Source organism: Phocoena sinus, chromosome 5 (assembly GCF_008692025.1).
Source record: "Phocoena sinus isolate mPhoSin1 chromosome 5, mPhoSin1.pri, whole genome shotgun sequence".
NCBI classification, from domain to species: domain Eukaryota; kingdom Metazoa; phylum Chordata; class Mammalia; order Artiodactyla; family Phocoenidae; genus Phocoena; species Phocoena sinus.
Window position 1 is genome coordinate 38472550 of NC_045767.1, and position 26041 is coordinate 38498590.

Sequence of the window (26041 nt, forward strand, 5' to 3'; positions counted from 1 at the left end):
AACCCCAGCCCAGCCGCCTCCAGAGGAAAGAGCTGGCCGTAAAGCACCGCGCATCCTCCGCGCTGCGGCTCAGCGCGGTCACTTCCACCTCCACCCCTGGTGTTGGCTGCCTTTCAAGTGTTTTCACAAGACAAACTGGGAGGGCAGGTTCAGAACCATGGCTGTCACGACACCAGCCTGAGGGCCATCCCCTGCCAGGCGCCCTTCCTCTGTGCTCCAGCCTCAGACCCCAGGTCAGGAAACAAGCATCGTGGGCCGCTCTGGGCCTGCGGGCCCTATGCACAGATCAAATCCACGGTTAAAATGCTCTCATGTCCATGTCCCCACGCCCATCTTGCAGATGGGAAAGGTGAGGCTTCCAGGGTTCAGGCACTTGCCTCAGTCAGGGAGCACGTACAGAGCTGGGACTAAGGTCCCGAGCCATTTATACCCAAAACCTGTGTCACTCCACTGGGGCATTTAGAGCACATACCCACAGGCAAAGCACCTAACTCTGCTCACCCTGTGTCACTTTACAGGTGTGACCCTGCCCATATCATCTCTCCCGGGGAGGTGCAGGAGGGAACAAAACCAGACATCCCTGGAAGCCCACCTCCTCTGCCACTCTGGTGGCTCAGTGGATCTCAAGCTGGTGCAACGAGAGGGCAGGCTGCCGCTGGGCCTGGGCTCCCCTTTCTAACAAGGCACCTCCGGGCCAGGATGCTCGCCTGGTCTCACAGCATCAGAGTTGTGCTTACCCCCACCCAGAAATACACCCATCATCCCAGGGCGACCCCCGCCCCATCCTGGCATTAATGCTGGGCGCCCGTGACCTTCTGCCATCAGCTTCTAACAGGTCTAGACTCCCCTGGCTTCACATACAAACCATAAAGTTCACCGGAAAACCACCCTCCGGAGAAGCCCACTCACGCCAATTGTGAACTTGAACTTGAATGGCGGCCCCTCAAAGAATGCAGCGCAGTTGTCGTCGCTGCCGGTCACCAGGCGGTATGGCCGGCTCTGCTTGATGTCCACGCTGTTGATGACTTTGTTGTGTCCCGTGATCTCGCCCACAGAAGAGCCGCTGTCCCACAGGAAGACGGCTCCGAACCTTTACCCAGGAGGGGAGTCACAGGAGAGAAAAGTCAGTCCTGGGAAGATCACCACGGGCAGTTGTGTCCCCAGCAGTCAGAGGGCAGTGGTGCTGGCAGGGCAGCCCTGCTCACAACTGTGCTTCATACACGCTCCCCAAAAGAGCCAACACTGACGGCACCCAGGATTTGTCTGAAGGATAGGAGAACAAGCAGAAGCAGTCCCAAGTGCCTCTGGGAAGGGACTGCACGTCTGTGTCTTATGGCCCAGACCCAAGGAGCCTCCCACGTGAAGATGCCTTAAAAGCACCTGCCAGGGAACAGCTCGAGGCTTCATCAGTTTCACAGCAGTTTTAATAAGGGGTGGGGGGCGGGGGAGTGGATGGGGGGGGTTGGGGTTGGGCTGGGGACCAGGAAACACTTTGGTTACCATCCCCTGCTAGAACGGAGATGCTGCCTTGCTGTCAGCCAGCAGTACACAGTCAACGAAAATGTATTGTTTGGGTTACCATTTGTGACCAACAGGAATGACCTGAAGAAAAGCTATGGAACAATGAACGCCTATCAGAACACACATTACGAGGAGCCTCTAGGAAAGGGAAACAAAGATATGTGTCTGACAAGTACAAGTGATTGAGGGCGGCAGAGGTGCCGGGGAGGGAACCCTGACTGCACTCGGAATAAGACACCTGGGTTGCGGTACTGACCCTGCTGGTCACTGGCTCCGTGAGTGCAGCAGCTCCCCGGGGCCGCCCACCCAGCGTCCTGTCGCCCCCTCCTCCCTCCTCAGTAAGGTGGCCATGGGGTGTGCCCAACTAGGGAACACATCCGGCCTCACTCTTGGCAGGTGTGGTCGTGGCGTTGCTGCTGGGAGGGACCCCGATAACACTCTTAGGAGCTGCATCACTTTCACCTGCTCCCTTTCCTGCTTCCTGCTGCCTGGATCGTGGGCAGGACAGCTGGGGTTCTGGGAGGTGAAGGGCCAAGGACATCAGATCAGAGAAGGTGCCTGGGCCCAGAGACAAACCCTGGGGGTTCCCCGTGGTTACGTGTGGTTTTCCCTCGTGTGTTGCCGAAGTCCACCCTGAAGGAAGCCCAGTACCCACAGGACTCAACACACACCAGTCCAAGCTGCACCGACGTCAACGCACCCCTCCCACCGGGGGCGTGCGGGAAAGAAAGCAAAGCAAGGGATACAGGCAGGAGGGGTCGAGACCAGACTCACTTCTCCCTTCCTTCCCCGACCACTGCGATCCTCTTACTGTCTTCCGTCCAAGCAATGTCCTTGATCTTCCCAGCGAAAGGCTGATACTCATACTTCAAGAGGTGCTCCTTCTGCGTGGTATCCCAGACCCTCAGCTTCCCAGATACATCTGCGGACACAACAGGGCGGCGAGAGCCACGTTCACCACTGTGCCGGGGTCACGTGGGCACAAGGCATGGCCACCCAGCACCACCCAGGGTTTTGGAGCTGGCCGGGCGTAGCTGGGAGAAGGCGTGTGTGTTCATCAGATAAACAACACCCAGCCACCGTCAATCAGAGCCTGCTGCCTCCATGAGGACCAAAAGGGGGTCTCTACATTTCTCCAGGCATCACAGGGATCTCAAGCCCCGCATGGGTGTCAAGAAGCCCGGAGGGGGGGACCTTGAAGATGGCGGAAGAGTAAGACGCGGAGATCGCCTTCCTCCCCACGGATACACCAGAAATACATCCACACGTGGAACAACTCCTACAGAACTCCTACTGAAGGCTGGCAGAAGACCTCAGACCTCCCAAAAGGCAAGAAACTCCCCACGTAACTGGGTAGGGCAAAAGAAAAAACAGAGACAAAAGAATAAGGACGGCACCTGCACCAGTGGGAGGGAGCTGTGAAGGAGGAAAAGTTTCCACACACTAGGAAGCCCCTCCGCGGGCGGAGACTGCGGGAGGCAGAGGGGGGAGTTTCGGGACCGCGGAGTAGTGCACAGCGACGGGTGCGGAGGGCAAAGCGGGGAGATTCCTGCACAGACGATCGGTGCCGACCGGCACTCACCAACCCGAGAGGCTTGTCTGCTCACCCGCCGGGGCGGGCGGGGCTGCGAGCTGAGGCTCGGGTTTTGGTTTTGGACGGAGCTCAGGGAGAGGACTGGGGTTGGCGGCTTGAACATAGCCTGAAGGGGTTAGTGCACCACGCCTAGCCGGGAGGGAGTTCGGGGAAAAACCTGCACCTGCCGAAGAGGCAAGAGACTTTTTCTTCCCTCTTTGTTTCCTGGCGCGCGAGGAGAGGGGTTTAAGAGCGCTGCTTAAAGGATCTCCAGAGACGGGCGCGAGCCGCGGCTGAAAGCGCAAACCCCAGAGACGGGCGCGAGCCGCGGCTGAGGGCGCGAGCCCCCGAGACGGGCGCGAGCCGCGGCTGAAAGCGCAAACCCCAGAGACGGGCGCGAGCCGCGGCTAAAACCGCGGACCCCAGAGACGGGCGGGAGACGCTAAGGCTGCTGCTGCCGCCACCAAGGGGCCTGTGTGCGAGCACAGGTCACTCTCCACACCCTTCTTCCGCGGAGCCTGTGCAGCCCGCCACTGCCAGGTTCCCGGGATCCAGGGACAACTTCCCCGGGACAGCGCACGGCGGGCCTCAGGCTGGTGCAACGTCACGCCGGCCTCTGCCGCAACGTCACGCTGCCTCTGCCGCCGCAGGCCGGCCCCGCACGCAGTGCCCCTCCTTCCCCCATCCCCCAACCCCCGTCCTGAGTGAGCCGGAGGCCCCGAATCAGCGGCTCCTTTAACCCCGTCCTGGCTGAGCGAAAAAAACAGACGCCCTCCAGCGACCTACAAGCAGAGGCAGGGCCAAATCCAAAGCTGAGCTCCTGTGAGCTGTGAAAACAAAGAAGAGAAAGGGAAATCTCTCCCAGCAGCCACAGAAGCAGCGGATTAAAGCTCCACAATCAACTTGATATACCCTGCATCTGTGGAATACCTGAATAGACAAGGAATGATCCCAAATTGAAGAGGTGGAATTTAGGAGCGAAATCTATGATTTTTTTCCCTTTTCCTCTTTTTGTGAAGGTGTACGTGTATGCTCCTGTGTGACATCTAGTCTGTATACTCTAGCTTCCACCATTTGTCCTAGGGCTCTATCCGTCCATGACTTTTTTTTAAAAATTCTTTTTCTTAATAATTAAGTTTAATTGTAATAACTTTATTATACTTTACCTTCTTTCTTTCTTTCTTTCCTTCCTTCCCTCCCTCCTTTAGACAACGAATCACCCCAAATTGAGGAGGTGGTCTCAGGGAGCAGGATTTATGATTTTTCCCCCTTTACCTCTTTTTGTGAAGGTGTATGTGTATGCTTCTGTGTAAGATTTTCTCTGTATAGCTTTGCTTCCAACATTTGTCCTAAGGTTCTATCCGTCCCTTTTTTTTTTTTCTAAATATTTTTTAATTCAATAACTATATTATACTTTATTTTATTTTTACTGTATCATCTTTCTTTCTGTCTTTTTTTCCTTCTTTCCCTCCTTCCTTCCTTCCTCCCTCCCTCCCTCCCTCCTTTCTTTCCTTCTTTGCTTCTTTCTTCCTTCCTTCCTTTCCTCCTTTCCTTCTTTCTTTCCTCATACTTCTACTAATTCTCTCTACTTTTTCTCCCTTTTATTCTGAGCCGTGTGGATGAAAGGCTCTTGGTGCTCCAGCCAGGAGTCAGGGCTCTGCCTCTGAGGTAGGAGAGCCAACTTCAGGTCACTGGTCAACAAGAGACCTCCCAGCTCCACATAATATTAAACGGTGGAAATCTCCCAGAGACCTCCATCTTAACACCAGCACCCAGCTTCACTCAACGACCAGCAAGCCACAGTGCTGGACATCCTATGCCAAACAACTAGCAAAACAGGAACACAACCCCACCCATTAGCAGAGAGGCTGCCTAAAATCATAATAAGGCCACAGACACCCCAAAACACACCACCAGACGTGAACCTGCCCACTAGAGAGACAAGATCCAGCCTCATCCAGCACAACACAGGCACTAGTCCCCTCCACCAGGAAGCCTACACAACCCACTGAAACAACCTTAGCCACTGGAGACAGACATCAAAAACAACGGGAACTACGAACCTGCAGCCTGCAAAAAGGAGACCCCAAACACAGTAAGATAAGCAAAATGAGAAGACAGAAAAACACACAGCAGATGAAGGAGCAAGATAAAAGCCCACCAGACCTAACAAATGAAGAGGAAATAGGCAATCTACCTGAAAAAGAATTCAGAATAATGATAGTAAGGATGATCCGAAATCTTGGAAGTAGAATGGACAAAATGCAAGAAACAGTTAACAAGGACCTACAAGAACTAAAGATGAAACAAGCAACGATGAACAACGCAATAAATGAAATTAAAATCACTCTAGATAGGATCAATAGCAGAATAACTGAGGCAGAAGAACGGATAAGTGACCTGGAAGATAAAGTAGTGGAAATAACTACTGCAGAGCAGAATAAAGAAAAAAGAATGAAAAGAACTGAGGACAGTCTCAGAGACCTCTGGGACAACATGAAACGCACCAACATTCGAATTATAGGGGTTCCAGAAGAAGAAGAAAGAAAGAAAGGGACTGAGAAAATATTTGAAGAGATTATAGTTGAAAACTTCCCTAATATGGGAAAGGAAATAGTTAATCAAGTCCAGGAAGCACAGAGGGTCCCATACAGGATAGATACAAGGAGAAACACGCCAAGACACATATTAATCAAACTGTCAAAAATTAAATACAAAGAAAGCATATTAAAAGCAGCAAGGGAAAAACAACAAATAACACACAAGGGAATCCCCATAAGGTTAACAGCGGATCTCTCAGCCGAAACCCTACAAGCCAGAAGGGAGTGGCAGGACATACTGAAAGTGATGAAGGAGAATAGCCTGAAACCAAGACTACTCTACCCAGCAAGGATCTCATTCACATTTGATGGAGAAATTAAAACCTTTACAGACAAGCAAAAGCTGAGAGAGTTCAGCACCACCAAACCAGCTTTACAACAAATGCTAAAGGAACTTCTCTAGACACGAAACACAAGAGAAGGAAATGACCTATAGTAGCGAACCCAAAACAATATATAAAATGGAAATAGGAACATACATATCAATAATTACCTTAAATGTAAATGGACTAAATGCTCCCACCAAAAGACACAGATTGGCTGAATGGATACAAAAACAAGACCCTTATATATGCTGTCTACAAGAGACCCACTTCAGAACTAGAGACACATACAGACTGAAAGTAAGGGGATGGAAAAAGATATTCCATGCAAATGGAAACCAAAAGAAAAATGGAGTAGCAATTCTCATATCAGACAAAATAGACTTTAAAATAAGGACTATTAAAAGGGACAAAGAAGGACACTACATAATGATCAAGGGATCGATCCAAGAAGAAGATATAACAATTGTAAATATTTATGCACCCAACATAGGAGCACCTCAATACATAAGGCAAATACTAACAACCATAAAAGGGGAGATCAACAGTAACACATTCATAGTAGGGGACTTTAACACCCCACTTTCACCCATGGACAGATCATCCAAAATGAAAATAAATAAGGAAACACAAGCTTTAAATGATACATTAAACAAGATGGACTTAATTGATATTTATAGGACACTCCATCCAAAAACAACAGAATACACATTTTTCTCAAGTGCTCATGGAACATTCTCCAGGATAGATCATATCTTGGGTCACAAATCAAGCCTTGGTAAATTTAAGAAAACTGAAATTGTATCAAGTATCTTTTCCGACCACAACGCCATGAGACTAGATATCAATTACAGGAAAAGATCTGTAAAAAATACAAACACATGGAGGCTAAACAATACACTACTTAATAATGAAGTGATCACTGAAGAAATCAAAGAGGAAATAAAAAAATACCTAGAAACAAATGACAATGGAGACACAACGACCCAAAACCTATGGGATGCAGCAAAAGCAGTTCTAAGGGGGAAGTTTATAGCAATACAAGCCCACCTTAAGAAGCAGGAAACATCTCGAATAAACAACCTAACCTTGCACCTCAAGCAATTAGAGAAAGAACAAAAAAACCCCAAAGCTAGCAGAAGGAAAGAAATCATAAAAATCAGATCAGAAATAAATGAAAAAGAAATGAAGGAAACAATAGCAAAGATCAATAAAACTAAAAGCTGGTTCTTTGAGAAGATAAACAAAATAGATAAACCACTAGCCAGACTCATCAAGAGAAAAAGGGAGAAGACTCAAATCAATAGAATTAGAAATGAAAAAGGAGAAGTAACAACTGACACTGCAGAAATAAAAAAAATCATGAGAGATTACTACAAGCAACTCTATGCCAATAAAATGGACAATCTGGAAGAAATGGACAAATTCTTAGAAATGCACAACCTGCCAAGACTGAATCAGGAAGAAATAGAAAATATGAACAGACCAATCACAAGCACTGAAATTGAAACTGTGATTAAAACTCTTCCAACAAACAAAAGCCCAGGACCAGATGGCTTCACAGGTGAATTCTATCAAACGTTTAGAGAAGAGCTAACACCTATCCTTCTCAAACTCTTCCAAAATATAGCAGAGGGAGGAACACTCCCAAATTCCTTCTACGAAGCCACCATCACCTTGATACCAAAACCAGACAAGGATGTCACAAAGAAAGAAAACTACAGGCCAATATCACTGATGAACATAGATGCAAAAATCCTCAACAAAATACTAGCAAACAGAATCCAACAGCACATTAAAAGGATCATACACCATGATCAAGTGGGGTTTATTCCAGGAATGCAAGGATTCTTCAATATACGCAAATCTATCAATGTGATAAACTATATTAACAAATTGAAGGAGAAAAACCATATGATCATCTCAATAGATGCAGAGAAAGCTTTCGACAAAATTCAACACCCATTTATGATAAAAACCCTCCAGAAAGTAGGCATAGAGGGAACTTTCCTAAACATAATAAAAGCCATATATGACAAGCCCACAGCAAACATCATCCTCAATGGTGAAAAACTGAAAGCATTTCCACTAAAATCAGGAACAAGACAAGGTTGCCCACTCTCACCACTCTTATTCAACATAGTTTTGGAAGTTTTAGCCACAGCAATCAGAGAAGAAAAGGAAATAAAAGGAATCCAAATCGGAAAAGAAGAAGTAAAGCTGTCACTGTTTGCAGATGACATGATACTATACATAGAGAATCCTAAAGATGCTACCAGAAAACTACTAGAGCTAATCAATGAATTTGGTAAAGTAGCAGGATACAAAATTAATGCACAGAAATCTCTGGCATTCCTATATACTAATGATGAAAAATCTGAAAGTGAAATCAAGAAAACACTCCCATTTACCATTGCAACAAAAAGAATAAAATATCTAGGAATAAACCTACCTAAGGATACGAAAGACCTGTATGCAGAAAATTATAAGACACTGATGAAAGAAATTAAAGATGATACAAATAGATGGAGAGATATACCATGTTCTTGGATGGGAAGAATCAACATTGTGAAAATGACTCTACTACCCAAAGCAATCTACAGATTCAATGCAATCCCTATCAAACTACCACTGGCATTTTTCACAGAACTAGAACAAAAAATTTCGCAATTTGTATGGAAACACAAAAGACCCCGAATAGCCAAAGCAATCTTTAGAACGAAAAAAGGAGCTGGAGGAATCAGGCTCCCTGACTTCAGACTATATTACAAAGCAACAGTAATCAAGACAGTATGGTACTGGCACAAAAACAGAAAGATAGATCAGTGGAACAGGATAGAAAGCCCAGAGATAAACCCACGCACATATGGACACCTTATCTTTGATAAAGGAGGCAGGAATGTACAGTGGAGAAAGGACAGCCTCTTCAATAAATGGTGCTGGGAAAACTGGACAGGTACATGTAAAAGTATGAGATTAGATCACTCCCTAACACCATACACAAAAATAAGCTCAAAATGGATTAAAGACCTAAATGTAAGGCCAGAAACTATCAAACTCTTAGAAGAAAACATAGGAAGAACACTCTATGACATAAATCACAGCAAGATCCTTTCTGACCCACCTCCTAGAGTAATGGAAATAAAAACAAAAATAAACAAATGGGACCTAATGAAACTTCAAAGCTTTTGCACAGCAAAGGAAACCTAACCAAGACCAAAAGACAACCCTCAGAATGGGAGAAAAACATTTGCAAATGAAGCACTGACAAAGGATTAATCTCCAAAATTTACAAGCAGCTCATGCAGCTCCAATAACAAAAAACAAACAACCCCATCCAAAATGGGCAGAAGACCTAAATAGACATTTCTCCAAAGAAGATATACAGAATGCCAACAAACACATGAAAGAATGCTCAACATCATTAATCATTAGAGAAATGCAAATCAAAACTACAATGAGATATCATCTCACACCAGTCAGAATGGCCATCATCAAAAATCTAGAAACAATAAATGCTGGAGAGGGTGTGGAGAAAAGGGGACACTCTTGCACTGCTGGTGGGAATGTGAATTGGTTCAGCCACCTGTGGAGAACAGTATGGAGGTTCCTTAAAAAACTACAAATAGAATTACCATATGACCAGCAATCCCACTACTTGGCATATACCCTGAGAAAACCAAAATTCAAAGAGAGTCATGTACCAAAATGTTCATTGCAGCTCTATTTACAATAGCCAGGACATGGAAACAACCTAAGCGCCCATCATCGGATGAATGGATAAAGAAGATGTGGCACATATTCCACAATGGAATATTACTCAGCCTTAAAAAGAAATGAAATTGAGCTATTTGTAATGAGATGGATAGACCTAGAATCTGTCATACAGAGTGAAGTAAGTCAGAAAGAAAAAGACAAATACCGTATGCTAACACATATATATGGAATTTAAGGGAAAAAAATGTCATGAAGAACCTAGGGGTAAGATAGGAATAAAGACGCAGACCTACTGGATAACGGACTTAAGGATAGGGGAGGGGGAAGGGTGAGTTTTGGACAGGGCGAGAGAGAGTCATGGACATATACACACTAAACAAACGTAGTAAGGGCTAGATAGCTGGGGGAAGCAGCCGCAAGGCACAGGGATATTAGCTCGGTGCTTTGTGACAGCCTGGAAGGGTGGGATGGGGAGAGTGGGAGGGAGGGAGACGCAAGAGGGAAGACATATGGGAACATATGTATATGTTATAGCTGATTCACTTTGTTGTAAAGCAGAAACTAACCAACCATTGTAAAGCAATTATACCCCAATAAGATGTTAAGAAAAAAAAAAGAAGCCCAGGGACGCACGGTGGCAACCCCCGCTCCTCCCCGCCGCCCAGGAAGCAGCTTGGGATATGACTGTATTCCTTTCCTTGGAGGGTTACCTAACTGGCATACGGGCCCCGGGACACTCAGGAGCTAAAGATCTTCATTTGTAAAAACATGACAGTACTAGTGATACTGCATCTCCCGTGCAGGGGCTGCAGTCATCAGTACAAACGAGGGTACTGCTGTGTGTGCAGCTGGGCAGCCTGGGGCATGCTGGGTCCCGCACGGGGGCCCCACCTGGGTCTGCAGGCCCCATTCTCCTCCCAGCTCCTCCCCCGCCTCGGGCAATCGGAAGCCCCTACTGGGTTAGAGCAAGGCACCATCCCACCACTCATGGCTGAGCCATGAGTGAGACCCTCTTGTGAGGACACGCAGGTGGCTGCTGGAAGGAGTCTCGCTACAGGCAGAACTTGACGCCAGGCCTGTTCTCACTGCAGCATTTGCAGCAGATCGGTGCTAAAGTAACACCCCCTTCTCTCCCCACCACCATCCCATCACCAAGTTCCCAGCACCAACCCCGACACATCCCCTTCCCAACTGAGCACTGACTTCCAAATAAGGAAGAAAAGTGGAGCATTTTAAACTAACTCTTGAGGCTAAAACATCAGCCCCGCATAGGTCTGGGCCAATTGCCCCCGCATGTAAGCTCGAGTTGTATCCAGGACCCCTGGCCACTTTAGCACTGAACGCAAGGTCTACAGGACTGTTCCAGTGGGAACAGCTTTCAACTTCTGTTCGGGGTCCAGTCGAGGGTGGGCGTCGGCTGCAGACATGGCCCCTGCCCCACACGGCTCTGTAGGCCTAAAACACCCACTACAACTGCATCCACAAGAGGGGGATAACATGCACCAGAGGGCTGCTGTGACGATAAAATGATGTCAACATGTATAAAGCCTTAGACTAGCCCCCAGGGACACCGGAGACACTTGTAACGAGTTAGAGTTAGTTTCTAACTGTCAGTGAATTAACTAAGGCTCTGCAGAAGCCACTGGAGACCCCTCCCCGTGGGCAAAACACGCGGGGCTCACGTCCGCCGAGGCACAGATGAGATGCTAGCCTCCCTGTGAACAGCACTAATGAGGGGGTCCGGGGGCCCTGGTCTCTGGATGAGGTCCAGCCAGACTGCCTGGCACACTGCCCGAGGCGAGCTCCAAGGCTGCCCTGAGCCAGTTAAGGTCCCTTGGCTGAATAAATGGGCCAACGGGGAAAGAAAAGGAAGGGGCAGAGGCCGGAGCCAGAAAAGGAGCAGTGTGTACAGGAAGGAAACACACACGTGTGTGCTCACATTCACGCACACGCCGGGCTGTGTGGTCCCCGTGCTCAGGTCAGCCCAGGGCGCTACATGGAGTCATGGAGAACACAGTGTCTGCAGGCACAAGGCCGAAGCCCGTTCCCCTCCCACCCCCTAGACAGCAGGAGCCGCTCTCCACCCCTTGAACTCAACGGGCAACCCGCCTGTTACCTCCCTCAGCCCAGCCCGCCTCCAGGCCAGGCATCCTAGTCATTCTCCCACTGTCTCCTGCCCGGACCATCAGCCCTCTTCTGATGGGCCAACTCATGCATTGATTCTTTTCAGAAGCAGCTAGGGCTGGAAACAGACAGTGGGGTTGGAGACCAGGCACTCAGGGCCCCATCCGACGAGGGCGGCCCTGACAAGGTGCACCTGGGTACCAGGCCCTGTGCCAGGTGCTGGGGGCGCAGCACAGACCAGGCATCTGCTGGCAGACACACACACACACACACACACACACACACACACACACACACACACACACATCCACGCACTTACAAGGACTACGGATCGAAAAGCACCGCAGTGCCAGGCGGACAGACGGTGACAGCGGGGAAGGGGCTCCTTCCCTCCAACAAGGCCTCCTTGCACACTGGGAACAGGTCTCCTCCCGGGACAATAAGCTGCATCCGGTAATGGCCGTTCGTGGTGAGCCTGCCCCCCACCCCGCCTTGGTGTGGAACACACACCAGGCATTGCTGGGGGCAGCAGCGGGTGGGGCGGCCTCTGCTCACACCTGCTCTGGCTCTGCGGCCTGGTCTCTCCTCCCACGTGCCTCACCTGAGCAACCCTCACATCCTTCTCAGGGCACGGAGAACCCTATCCACGAGAGCCTCTACCCCGCAGCCTGGGAAGATCCCCTAGAAAGGGAAATCGGGCCCCGGAATGGCTCCGCCCTTGAGAACATCACACAGGACCCAGGGTTCCCCCAGGGCACAGACTGCCGTCTCATTCAGAGCTGGGGGTCCAGCCCCTGGCATGGGCTCCTCCCACGGGCCTTCCAGAAGGTCGATCATTTTGCAGAACGTGGACCAGCCAGACTTACAGGGATCTAAAGACTCGCAGATCTGAGGTTGGAAACCGGTCTGGGAGTGACTGCAGGGTTCCGAGGTACGGGGACCCCTGCCCTCAGGGACCCCAGCCCCACCCCAGGCACACCGGGTGCCGGGTAACCCACTTAGCCAGAGGGCACAGCACCTCATCTCCAAACCCTACACACCACACTATTTTTATGTTTAGCCCAGAGCCCTAATCTCTGCAGTAAATGTTTTGTAGTCTTTGTTCCATTCAAAGGGCCAGCTCACTAGAAACATAAAATACACCGCCCACGCCTGCCTGCAGCCCAACCTCCCTCACTTCCCCCACCAAGTCAGGGCGCTTGTATGAGAGGAAGACGTCAGATGGAGCCTTTACTTCTGTGGACTGTCCTTTGCAACAGTCTCTGCACCAGCATTTGAAGACCGTGAATCCTGTCTGGTTAAACTACCTGCCTGGGGACCGGAGGGCAGGCCTGGGCTCATGAGTGATTCAGCAGCCGGGCCACAGCTCAAAGAGCAGCCCAGGGAAGCTGTGCCAAGCACACTTCTCTCCTGAGAAGACACGGTTTTAGAAGGCACCAGGCCCCAAATCATAGCGCTTTAAATGAAGGGAAGTTCTGCTGGCAGGCAGGGTGGGGGGGCGGGGAAATCACAGGGCTAGAGTAAATCGTAGGACGTAAATTAGGGCAAGTTTTACAGATGGAGTCAGAGTAGGTCTAAACATAAAAATCATTAAGTGACCACTTTGTGCCAGCTCCTGGCCGAACCCTTCACACACAACCCCGGGCGGCCAGCATTTAGCCGTCAGCCAGCCACGCCTGTCACCCCTGGTGCCTCCGGGCATTCAGTGACAGACACCACAGTCCCCTGTGGTGCCCACCAGTGCCAGGGCTGCCCCAGGCATTGTACATGCATTGCTGCACTGGGTCCTCCCCAAACCGATCTGGTAGGAACTAACAGTCCCAGTTTACAGAAGAGAAAATTAAGGCCCAGGAAGGTAAGTTATTTAGGGAAGGCTGCATACCTAGGAAGGGGCGACCCCTTCCGGGACAGGTCTGCATTGCCTGCCACGCAGGGAGTGAGGGCACTGTAGACAACCGGCCAGCGGGGTGTGTGATCCCGGCCCTCCCCCACCGGCCGTTAGTTCTTTCAGCAATTTGCTCATTTCTGTCACTCTCCAGGGAGGCTGACGAGGCCCACATCAGCTCATCCACCTGGCTCTTCATGGGGCCTGAGACCAGGCTGGACACAGGCAAGACAGCCAACATCTGCTGAGTGTATGAATGAATGAATGAACGAATGGGAGACTCGTGGTAAGCCACGCTAACTTGTGTGCCTCCCTTTCTCATCTGTAAATAGTAAAAGACCAGTCTCGAGGAATCGGGTGAATAGAGCATCCACAATGTGATGAGCTCATGTCCCTCCTCTTGCCCAGCCTCCCACTAGGCCCGGCTGGATGGAGCCAAGGCCCTGACCACCAATGGAACAAGTGCTTGCCTGAGGCTGGCGGTGTGCTCGGTACGGGGAACGGAACAGCAAAAGGTGACATGAGACAAAGCTACAAGTCAGAAACACACACACACACAAAATGGGCTCCGATACATCACGCACGGTACAGCTGCCCGCAGAGGCCTCCAGCCAACCTCACGTGAGCATCTCCACTGACCTCAGAGTTGGAACCAGCTGGAACACGGCCAGCTAGAGTTCTGGAAAGGGGTTTTTTGCTGGCTTACCCTTTCCTTGTCAGCCCCAACTGAAACTCATCACGTTCGCCCCACCTGCCATCCCCATCCTGGAGGGTCTTCCCTCTTCCTCCTCCACCCCCCACCCTCCCAAGCCAGGCGCCCAGCTTGGCCCCAGGACTGGGGGGAGGGGAGCGGCACACCACATGGACCAAGGAGCCATGCGCGAGGACAGACAGGTACCTCCAGAGGCGATGTAGAATCCGCTGGGCGCGTACTTGGCCACCACCACCTGGTGGGCGTGCTCCGTGTAGATGTCAGCAATGGCCGGGTTCTGCAGGGAGGAGACCAGAATGAACACGGAACCAAGAAGCAGGCAAACTGCTTTCCGCTCTCTGGATTAATGGATTCGGGTGGGAAAATAACACACACACACACATACACACACACACAAATACTGAAGTCAAAACCTCCATAAAAAAATCCCAGAAGTATACTTACCTGCCTGGGTCATAGAATTCTAGGTGGTTTTTAACTCTTTTATAAAATTCGAGGTGATTTTCTTGCCTTTGTCTGCTTTTCCTTCCTTGCCAGAGTACAAGCAAATATGTACTTGTGAAATATATACAGGAAATACAAGTTTCATTAGAAACTTAAAAAAAATTAGAAAAAAACCTATGACTCTCATTTTCTCCCACTTTGGGGAGCTGCCGGCTGCTGCTGCCTTCTCTGAGTCCAGTTCCCCCAAAGCGGGTCTCCCCTGTTCAGAACCAACTCTATCACAGGCTGCCAGGCAGTGTCTGACCCGAACCAGAGCCTCTGGCCTGGAGGTGCGGCAACAGAGGGGGGCAGGCAGCTAGGAGCCTCTCCTCGTCCAAATCCCTTGTTTGGGAAACTGCCTTTTGTGGCACAAGTCCAAGGCTGGCTGGACTCTGCAGCAAGAACAGGGCCAGCATCTGGGACCAGGAGCATCTCTGCTACTCAGCAGTAAGGTTTCAACGTAGAATTTACTCTAAGTAGATCACGGCACTCCCTTCACCCCTGCACACACAACCAACGGTTCTCAGCAAACCTGGAGCATGTGCTGTGAGATGCTCTCCATCTGTCTCCACAGCCGAGCCTTCTCCCAGGAGGGAAGAAAGACGGAGCCATCTAATCCCTGATACCCGTTGACAGCTTTCCATGAGCCAAGTGCCCGTGGAAAAGAGGCAGCTTCCCACAGGCTGTGGACACATCGGGTCCCAGGGAGGCTGCTGCAGGCACACCTAACCTGACCCCCAACTGACCCCACCTCTACGACCACCCCGTTGTCTCCCCCCTCACCCCCTCCTTATGCCCCTCGACAAGGTCAGAGGCCTGGACTCTTCTCAGCCTCCCGGCCACTGGATCCCGCCCCCCATCCCACCAGAGTAAGCCCGGAGAAGCGCCCCCTAGTATCTAGCCCCGGCAACCACACTCCTGCCTTTCCTGTAAGCCCCCTGTCTCCGTAAATGCCATGCCCTCGCCAGCAACGCCTCTCCCTGCCTGCTAACACCCACTTATCAGGCCTAACTGAGGAGAAATCTGCGCGAAGCCTCCTGTGCTTCTCTCTCCTGTGCTTGCAAAGCAGTTCACACGTCCCTAAGGCAGTTATGACATACCAGTCCCTGGCCTTCTTGCCCCTCTCCTCCAACTTTTCTTTGACCTGCTTCATGTGCATTTATCTCTTTAGCCATCACAGCAGTTGCAAATAACAACAGATGCTCAATAAGTGTTTTTTTTTTGGGAAAAAGTTTACATAGTCCTTTTCCCCCTAGGACTTAACACTCAGCATCATATGATACAGTATGTATGTTGGTTCATAAATTAATCCATTGCAGGAATAAACATTGTTTAATGAAATTAGAAATATATCAGGCATCCAAAGATATTCTGAATGGCAAACAGGCACATGAAAAAGCGCTCAATGTCGTTAGCCTTCTGGGAATGCAAATCAGAACTACAATGAGAAGCCATGACATGCTCACTAGAGTCAATAAATTAAGACTGATGTCACCAATTTGGCAAGGAGGGTGGGGTACAGTCTGGAATGCTTATATATTGCTGGTGGGAATGCAAAATGATACAGCCAGAAAATAGTCCAGCGTGTTATCTATGAAGATTCCACTTATACAAAAACGCAGCGACTGCACTCCTAGGTATTTGTCCAGAGAAAAGCGCATGTCCACAAGAAGACACACATGGTTGAAGGTTCGTGACAGCCCCCAAGTGGAAACAACCCAAACATCCACCCACAGGTGCCTAGAGAAGCAAACCGCACTGTTCATCCAGCGGAACACGACTCGGCCAACAGAGAGCGACAAACTGCTAAATACCCTCAACCATAGGAAGGAGCCTCGAAAGCCTACGCTAAGTGACAAAGCCGGATGCAAAAGAGAACACACTTGCGTGGTTCCTTTCTGATCAAAGTCTAGGAAGGTAAGCCCACAGTGACAGAAAGCAGGTCGGGGCCGCCAGGGTCTGGGGGGAGGGTGGAGAGGCCGACAGAGTGTGAGGGGCAAGAGGGGCGCTTTTGGGAGTAACTGGAACGTTCTGTACCATGATCATGGCGGTGGTGATGGGACAGTATCAGTTTGTCAAAAACTCAAGTTGTGCACTTAAAACGGAATGGATTTTATTGTACCTAAATTACGCCTCAATAAAATGATGACCCCCAGGATCCATTAACGGTCCGTCTAAACCCAACTGTCCCATGGCCCCAGGTTAGTCCTTTGTACCCGAACATTATAACGGAGACAACTTCCCTCACAGAGAAGCTGGCAAAAGCGGTCTGTGGCCAGGCCGCCACAATGGCTCTTGTTCAGTCGTCCATTTCGAGGATGACCGAGGACTCTCACACCCACATGTGGGCGCTACGGATAGGAAAGCCATCCCCTCGAGGGCAAAGCCCATGCTGGATGTACGGCCTGGCATTGCCCTTAGAGGGTGAGTGAGTGGCTGGTGGAAGATGAGTAAGCAGCTGCTCTGGGAGGAAGTTCTGCCCCTAAAAGTCCTGCCCCTAAAAGTCCTGCCCCTAAATGGTCAGGGTGAGTGAAACCCCAGGGTCATCCCCACCCAGCAGGCTCGGCCTCCTAGCAGGCTCTGGGCTGGATGAGACAGCACCTCGTCCGTATTCCCAATACAACTGGGGGCAAGTTCTCCAGGCTGAACATAAAGAACATAATACATCCGACCAGCAGCAACCCCTCCCTGCTGCTCCGCACACAGGGAGGCCGGCTACTTGAGCCAAAGATGATGCCTCCCTGTGCCCAACGTGTCCACTGCAGGCCAGGCTCATCACAGACCAGCAGGGTCAGGACTCAGACACTCAGGGTGGGCAGCAGTTCTTCCCCTCCCCGCTCCACGATCTCCAGGGAGAACAGGATTTGGGGTGTGCAGTTTATCTGGGGAAGCACTCGGGAACGGGGAATGAGACAGGAAGGGAAGGAAGCCAACTCCAGGAGCCGCGGGGAGACCTTCAGAGCAGGGCTGGGTTTTCTGCCCTGCCAGAGGGTGCGAGGCTGGCGTGCCCCTCCCCTGGGACTTCCTTCCTGCCCTGCCCCCATCAGGGGACAAGGGACTTCAGTGCAGAAACCAGGAGGAAGCCCTGGCATTTGAGGCCCGTGGGTCCCTAGCAGATATGGGCAGAGGCAGGCAGAGCCCGTGAAAACCTCCTGTCATCTCACCGAGACCCCAGGCTCACCTCAGCCTTGCCCCTCACCCTCTACCCTGGGGACTGTCCCTGCCCTGCTCCCCCACCTGTGACCCCCCACCCCGCAGGCCTGCCCCAGCCCTGTCCCATCTTCTGCAACAGCTCTCAACCCCACCTTGTCTTTCTGCCCCAGCCAGATTCCATCCAGTTCTTCCTGCCCCTCCTGGGACCGGGACAATATCCTGACAATGTCGTTGGTAAACTGACCCCTCTGCCTTCCATTGATCCGCCAGGCTCTAAGTCCCAACTCTGGTCGCATCATTGCAGAGGGCTGGTTCAGGGCCCAGCAGTGCAGGTGCCTTGGAGGAGGAGGCCACGCCCACCTCCGACCTGTGCGCGGAGCCCCCGCCCAGCAGCAAGCTAAGCAATCTTCCCTCACACCTTTCCACAACACAGGGGGTAAGTCAGTAAAAGAGCCCCTCAAGGCTCTCTCACATTCCTTTGTCCTGAGGCTCAGGTGCTGAGGTCAGAGGTCACCACTGCACTTTACAGGTAAGGTTAAGGGGTGGCTCCAGCCACAGTACATGGCGGCTTGCCACGGCACACCTGGCCCCCTGTGGACCCAATTGACATGTCACGGATCGGGAAGGCCGCCCAACCACTGAAGCTGTGGCACACAGCACTGCGGAGGCTTCCAGAGAAGGACCTGGGCCTCCTCCAAACCAGGCAAAGTGAGCACGACCTTCAGGAGGATTAAGTTTCCAGAGCACTGGCTTTCTAAACACAGCCAGTTCCTAAAAGCAGGCGCTGGTGGTGGGACCTGTGCAGCAAACACAACTTGCAGGGCGCTCTGCTCACTGGTGACGAGGGCTCAACTCGAATGACTACAGAGCGACCCGGCTGCCAGGCAGCTCCACAAACCTCTGCGCTTCCAGACCTGCAGGTCCGAATCCAGAGGCTCAGCCTGATCACAGTGCCTCAGAGGGTGGTGAGAACACACCAAGCATTGTACATTCACTCCTCCAAAGAACTCCCCGCACCTGCACCTCCTCTGGGCTGGCCCAGGGTCCAGCAGTGAACCAGTGACTATCATACACAGTGCGATCAGCCTGCCCTGCTCAACCTTCAAGGCTCCCTCTCACCCAAAGGAACGCAGCCATACAGCTGGACCTACGGTCCAAAGTCCATTTCCCATTCCACCCTCTCCCTCCTCTATCAGATCGCTAGCTGTGACTCTTCCCTTTATCTGCCTCAGTCTGGAATATCTCCCCTACTTCCCGGTCCCAGATAACCTTCTCCTAATTATCTTTTAACCTCAAGCAAAGGTTACCTCCTCCAAGAAGCCTTCTCTGATGCTCCAAGCTGGAAATATCTCTCCCAGCCCAGAAAGCTCACACTACCTTCCCTAACCTCCCTCCCCACTGCCCTTAGTACTTTCTTCCTTGGACTACATGTCATTCTTATAACCACAAAGCTTCCCACAGAGGGCAGGGCCCAGGTCTGATTCACCACTTCTTCAACCTCCATGCACTTGTACTCCCTGTCTAGACTCCCCCCATCTCTGCTGTCTCAATGCCCTTCCTGGAGAACTCTTACTCACCCTCCAAAACCCAACTCAAAAGTGCCCTTTCTCCAGAAGCCTTCCCTGCGGCTCTGTGGCAGAGCTGGTCCTTCCCTCTTGCTCCCAAAGCACTCAGGGCACACTTCTTTTAAAGGGCTAACCTGGTGCATTAGAATGTTACCTACTGGGGTTCTTCAATCACCCCTGCTGACACTTTGGGCTGCAGGACAGCCCTGTGCATTGTGGGATGTTTGGCAACACCCTGGCCTCTACCCACTAGATACCAGTAGCACAAAAATGTCTTCAGACATTGCCAAGCATCCCTTAGCAGGGTGGAAGCGGGGGCGAAACCGCTTCACTGAGAACCACTGACTTAATCTTGGGCACTGTGGCTGCGGGCAGGGCTCGGCAAGATGGAATGTGTGTGGGCAACACCAAGACCGAGGATCGGATGAACCAGCTGATGATGCCTTAATCTTTGAGCAGCTTCCTAACCGGTCTCCCTCCCGCCTCACATCTTAGATACAGAACCAGTTCTCTACCGCACTGCTTATCTGCTGAAACTTTTCAAGGTTCTGGTGGCCTCCGGTCAAGGCCGGGCTGTCTCAGAGCCGCCCAGCCCACAGCACCAGAGCCCCGCACCCTCTCCTGCCTGCCTGTCGCTCCCCCCAACCCCAGTACTCCAGCCACAAAACTCCACAACCTGTGCGGGGCCCTCTCGCCACCCCCTCTCCACTGACTGGTCCCTTCCCGGGCCCCCAGCTGCTCAGAAGTCCTCACGGCACATCTCCTCCTTTCAGCATCAGTCCCGTCTGAGTGTTGGTTTCCCTGGGAGACGGCAAGCTCCGTGAGGACAGGCTTTTGCTGGGGTGTCTCCAGAACTAGGCATGGGCTTCACTACAAAGCAGGTGCTTATAAATACTTGTAACAGGATTAACTCGGGCTCAAGTAAAGGAGGTGGAGGTGGAAGGGTGGAGGAGAGAGAAATGGAAGTGCCCACCCGGAGCCAGCTGACACGTGGGGGGCCGCACCACGACTGGCAATGGGTGGGGGAGGGGGTGACACTGATGTCACATCCAAAGCACCTGAGGGCCACTGGCCTGGGAGCCAGTGAGGCACGTCCCCACCACTTGGGCTCCACTCGGCTCCGGGGCCTTCTCGGAGCCCGTTTCCTCAGTGCTCTCCTTGCCCTGGATCCCACACGTGTGCTGCCTGCTGGCTTTCTGTCCAGGCGGTAATCAAACACGCCACTTCCTCCTGTCACCCGGGGGCCCGTTTCACTCCCACCCGAGGCAGCGAGCTCCGCGCAGGTGGGTCTTCTGTGTCTGTGCTCCCCGTGGGGCGGCGGTCATCCCGGGCACGCGGCAGAGACTCGGAGGCACGTGCAATGCGACAGAAGGGACGAGGTCAGTCCTTCTCCCCCACCTGAAGGGGACGCACAAGGGGCCCTTCTGCACATGACTGGCAGCAGATCATTCTGCGTGAAACTCAGCACTCAAGTTCAACACCTCCCAACCTGGTCTATACTCTGTTCAAGGAGATGAGTCCACTGATCCTGTGACTGGAAGGAGAGCAACGTCAAACTGCTACAAACACTGCACTCCCTGGAGTTTAACTTTATATAAATCATTTTTTCCAAATATATATATACACACACACACGTGTATATATACACGTGTGTGTGTGTGTGTGTGTGTGTGTGTGTGTGTATAAAATATATATATTAGTTCTGGAATTTAGGGACTGGGTATTTAAAAAAGCAAGCCCCAAACTTGCCCTTGTAGCAAATCTGCTGGCTGCTTCTGGCAGTGGAGGGGCCTCTGCCAGGAGGCTCACTTGCCAAAGCTGTTTTACAGGTAAGTGATCCGGGGCGGTTCAGAATATGAACAGGCTCCTTCATAGCCACTGGGAGGAACCTTCCCAGACTACATCTAGGTGATGCAGGCCTAGAGTTAAGAATGTATCAGGTTCCCTCCTTCTGGAATACTCCTTTCTGAACGGCCACATCACTGCATGCTTTTAACTGTGGAGAATTTCCTCTCCAAGGTGTGGCAATCAGATGTGTTGAAAGAAAATAGATAAGAAACACTCTTTTCTACCAGCTTAAGAAGTGCCGTTATGCTGGGTTCACAAAACAACTTTTAAGGAAATAAAGTGAATGACAGCCGTGGCTCCAAGTGGAAGGTCAGCAAGGGTCTGATACCTGCCTGGTGTTAATAAAGGTGGATGCCACACAATTTAGGTCCAGCAGCCTGAACCAGGCTAAGCCTTTCTCACTTCCATGCAGTAAAACCTTTAGTGGCTGCCTATTATCTCCATGACACAGCCTGGCTTTCAAGGCCTTTCAATCAATAAATGACTTACTGAGCACCCTCTACATGCCAGGTACTGTGCTAGGCCAGGACATAGCAGGTTAGGGTGGCTGCTCGCTGGCTGGCTCCCAATGCACCATTAGCACCAAAGGGCAGAGAAGGCCAGGATGGGAGCGCTATTTAGGAGGGGCCCCTGCCACATGGCAACATCTAAACAGAAACATAAAGCAAGACAGGGAGCGAGCCATGCAGCTATCTGAAGAAAGAATATCCAAAGGGCACAGCAATGCCCATGTCCTGAGACCCATATGGAGCGTGCTCCAGGGAGAGCACAGAAGCCGGGATGCCTGAAGCCCGCGGGAGAACGTGAGCAGTGAGGTGAGATCAAAGGTGCAAGGCTGGACAGCAAGGCCCTATCAGCCTTGGTGGGTCGGGGAGAGCAAAGGAGCAACTTGATCTCATATTTTAATATAACTGGCCCAGCCGTGGTGCTGAGAGCAGACTAGAGGAGGGCCAGGGTGGAAGACCAGTTTGGCCTTTTGTTTTTGCAATCCAGGTGAGAGAGCATGGTAGCTTGGATGAGTAGTTCTGTCAGATTCTTAAGTCTTTGAATGTAGAGTCAATAGGATTCACTGAAGAACTAAATACGGCATTGAAGGGGTAACTAAAGAGAAGTCCAAGGTTGGGGCCTGACCAGCTGGGGAGTGGCATCGCTGTTCTGGGGACAGACACATGGGAAACCCAAATATGGTTTGGGCACATTAAGTATGAGCTGCCAATAAGACATCTGTTTGGACATTCCACGATCTGGTCCCCTCCTCCCTTTCATGTCTCTTCTCTACTCTGAGCCTGTATTCCAACCAGATCACCTTCCTTCCTATTTCCGGAATGTTCATTAGATTCATGTCTTTTTCTCAGGGGTACTCTGCCCTAATTAAAAATGTACCCACCTTTACTCAAGTACCAGTGGCCCACCCCCATTGAACAAAAGCCTAAATGCCTGATGTATGTCCAGAACAGAGAGGAAGGAACACATCGGCATCCCAGTGCTGGCCCTGTAGAAACTTACAAATAGATGGGAAAGGAAAGCAGATGCGCCCTCAAAAGAGAATGGTAAACTCTGGAGTACTGATAAGAATAGAAAGCTCAGAAGGACAAGCAGAATGGGTTCCACAAGTCAGGGAATGCCTCCTGCAAAGAGGGTGCTTGTCTGTGGCTGTAAACAGCTTCTCCGCTGGAAGCAGCTCCCTTTACTGGCTACCTTCACCTCGCGGAGCCTGACCCCAGTTCTGAGCAATGGGTCTACTGCAGGCGGGGCAGGGTATAAAGGAGATGCTGAAGGTTAAGAACCTTTCATGGGTTCCAGACACACAGTAGGTCTTCATGTGAGGCCTCCCATCTGGAAGTGAGTGTAGCCTGCCATGATGTGTGTGTGACTTGTTAGGGACAAACCTAAGCATTCATTCCACAGTACTGTATCCCTGCGAATGCTTTCGCCCATTTTATTTGACAAACTACAAGTGAGTATCTATCTACTAAGGGCCATCTCAACTTTTATTTTCTCAATATCTCAGGATCTCTCTGGAGACCTCCAGATCTTTATGATCTAAGTCCTTGGTGATGTTTCCCCCAGTTCTGAGCAAGGCGGGATACACTTTCTAGGAATCCGTATCTAGAAGAGGAGCTGTTAGCACCTTCAAGGCACATTCACACCCACCCACCCCCCTTCAGCGAGATGCTCAGCCATCCTGGGCAAGGGAGAACTGCCAAATGGAGCTCTGTCTCCCAGCAGACTGCTTGGCTTGACCAGAGAGGTGGGGGCAGAGCCAGAAGTACCTCATTCCACACAGGGGCCTCTCTTCTCACAGACAAGGAAACCAAGGCCCACAGAGCCCTTTCATTCCCTCAGCCAGCCCTGAGGTTCCTGAGAACACTGGCATCTCAAAAGCGACAGTTCCAACCCCCCAAGGGTAATCATGCACAACACATGTGAATTTAAGTTGACATCCCTTGGGGGCATCGCCAATCAAAATCACCCACCTACAAACTGTGCACAAGGCCCCACCCCAAGCTCAAGAGAAACCCCCCCATACACCCCCAAATGGTCATGTTGGTACCTCTGGCTTCCATACCCCACCCCACCACTCAGCTGAGGCAGGCAGAAGAAACATTTCTGCGTGCCGTCCTAGCAGCCGGGAGACTGACCGGCAGACTGGGTCATTTCAATGATTACAGAGCAGTAATGGAAAATTTCCAGGATTTCCCAAGGAGTGGGCTCTAGAAAAATTCTCAGCCTGGGTACAGGATGCCCATGCAGACGATTCATGGGAAAACACTGGTTCCCGATTTTGCACTGGGGCTCAGATTTGTAGGTGGAAGATCAGACTGAAATGCAGAGGCCTGGCTGTGAGTCCGGGCTCTGCCACACTGAGGGGACCCTGGATATGAAATGATTACACACGAGTGCCATTTAACCAGTGCTGGGTGTCTGCCAGGCATGCTGGGCTGGAGGGATGTAGCGTCTCACTCAGGGGGCCCAGGCAGACGGGGGAAGTGGAGGGAAGCCTCATCTCATCACCTCCATTTTACAGATGAGAAAACTGGGACTCAGCGAGGCCAAGTCACCAACCACCCCAAGGTCAAGGTCCCACCCCTCGAACCCAGAGCCCTTCTTCTCTTGAACTGAACTAATATGAGCCTCAGCTTCCCCACGAAGAAAGAGAATTGGGCCTGTATAAATTTGAAGGTGTCTTCCTGGGCTTCCTAGGTGTCTTCCCAAGGCTGAGGGGGCGTGGCGTCCTCTCCCCAGGCCGCTGAGCAGCCGGTGAGGTGGTGGAAGGGTAAGAATTCACCCAGGAGCTGCGCTCAGGGAAGGAACTAGCGCCTGGTGAGGGAAGCGGATAGGTACTCACGTCGATGTTCCTTAGGATGACGCACTTTCCATTGGTGTAAAGAAAATTGTTGCCCCTGGGGTCGCCGCCGATGATTTTGGAGACACCCCTCTCCACCTGGGGGAGGCTGGCGAACACCTTCTCTGCAGAGACACAAACGCAGCAGGGCACATGAGGGGCAGCCCCTGCCTCGGCCCCCCGCCGGGCTGAGGACAGAGCGCAAGAGAGGGGAGGGGAGGGGGAAAAGGAGAGGGGCCCTGGGCCGGTCTCAGCCGGTCACCTGTTGCCTCCACCCGGAGGGGCGGTCGCCACTTTGAAGAAGCGCACGGCGCGACTTCCTGGTCCGCGCTCTCCACCAGGCCCTTCAGGGATGCGGGGGCTCTGCGGGGCTCCGACCGCATCGCTAACTTTGGGGCGTCCCCCTGGCCGGGGATCACCGCGCGGTGCCCCCGAGGGCGGCGGGTCGCTCACCGGCTTGCGCCCGCACCCCTCCCCCGCGCCCCGGGGACCCCTCCAGGCCGCCCGCTCCTCGCGCCCCGCCGATGGCCGAGGGGGCCAGGCAGGGCCAGAGCCCATCCTGGGGGCACCGGGCCGCGGCACTTACTGATCTCGTATGGCATCCTTGCCCACTTGTTACCGCGCAGCGCTCGCCGAGAGCCTCCGGGGACGCGCGCGCCGAGAATCAGACGGGGCCGAGGCCGAGCCGGGACAGGGGGCGAAAGGCGGCGCCGGGCGTGCGGTGCGCGGAGGGGGCGGTCCGAGGCCGGGTCTCCGAGGCCGGCTCGCGCCCTGCCCTGCGCGCTGCCGCTGAGGACGCGCCGAACCCGGAAGCGCGGCCCCGCGCGCGGCTCGCCCCCAGCTTTGACCATATATAGTCAAGCGCTCAGCTCGGAGGCTGCGGCCCCGGCGAGCCTGCGCGGACCTGGCCGCGCCCCTCCCCCCGCGCGGGCCCCGCCCCGGGCACCCCGCCCCCCGGAAGTGACGTCACTCGAGGCCCTGTGAAAGGGCGGGGCCAGCCGCGCTGGGCGTCAGAATGCTCTTGGGAGCGGGTGGGCGAGGTTTGTGAGGGTGGGGGTCGCTGGGGAAGGGTGGGCGGAAGGTTGGGATACTCGAGGTTGCTTCTTGCGGAAGTTTTGCGGGCGCTGAAAGCAGCGGAGCGCTCCGGGGAAGCCTTTTTCCTGCCTGTGTTTGCGTAGCGGGCGTTCCCGA

At 52.2% G+C, this 26041-nt stretch overlaps 1 protein-coding gene across 1 annotated transcript in view; it reads right to left on the minus strand.

Annotated features, from left to right (window-relative positions):
• Positions 1–25637, minus strand: part of WDR1 (WD repeat domain 1) — a 47705-nt gene extending 22068 nt beyond the window's left edge. The window contains exons 1-5 of the mRNA XM_032632228.1: positions 25437–25637; positions 24854–24975; positions 14642–14732; positions 2296–2443; positions 910–1090 (exon numbers count right to left, since the gene is read on the minus strand). Of these exons, the coding sequence (XP_032488119.1) occupies positions 910–1090; positions 2296–2443; positions 14642–14732; positions 24854–24975; positions 25437–25452 (558 nt within the window). The 5' untranslated portion in view covers positions 25453–25637. The remainder of the gene's footprint in view (positions 1–909; positions 1091–2295; positions 2444–14641; positions 14733–24853; positions 24976–25436) is intronic.
• Between the last annotated feature and the right edge of the window lie 404 nt (positions 25638–26041).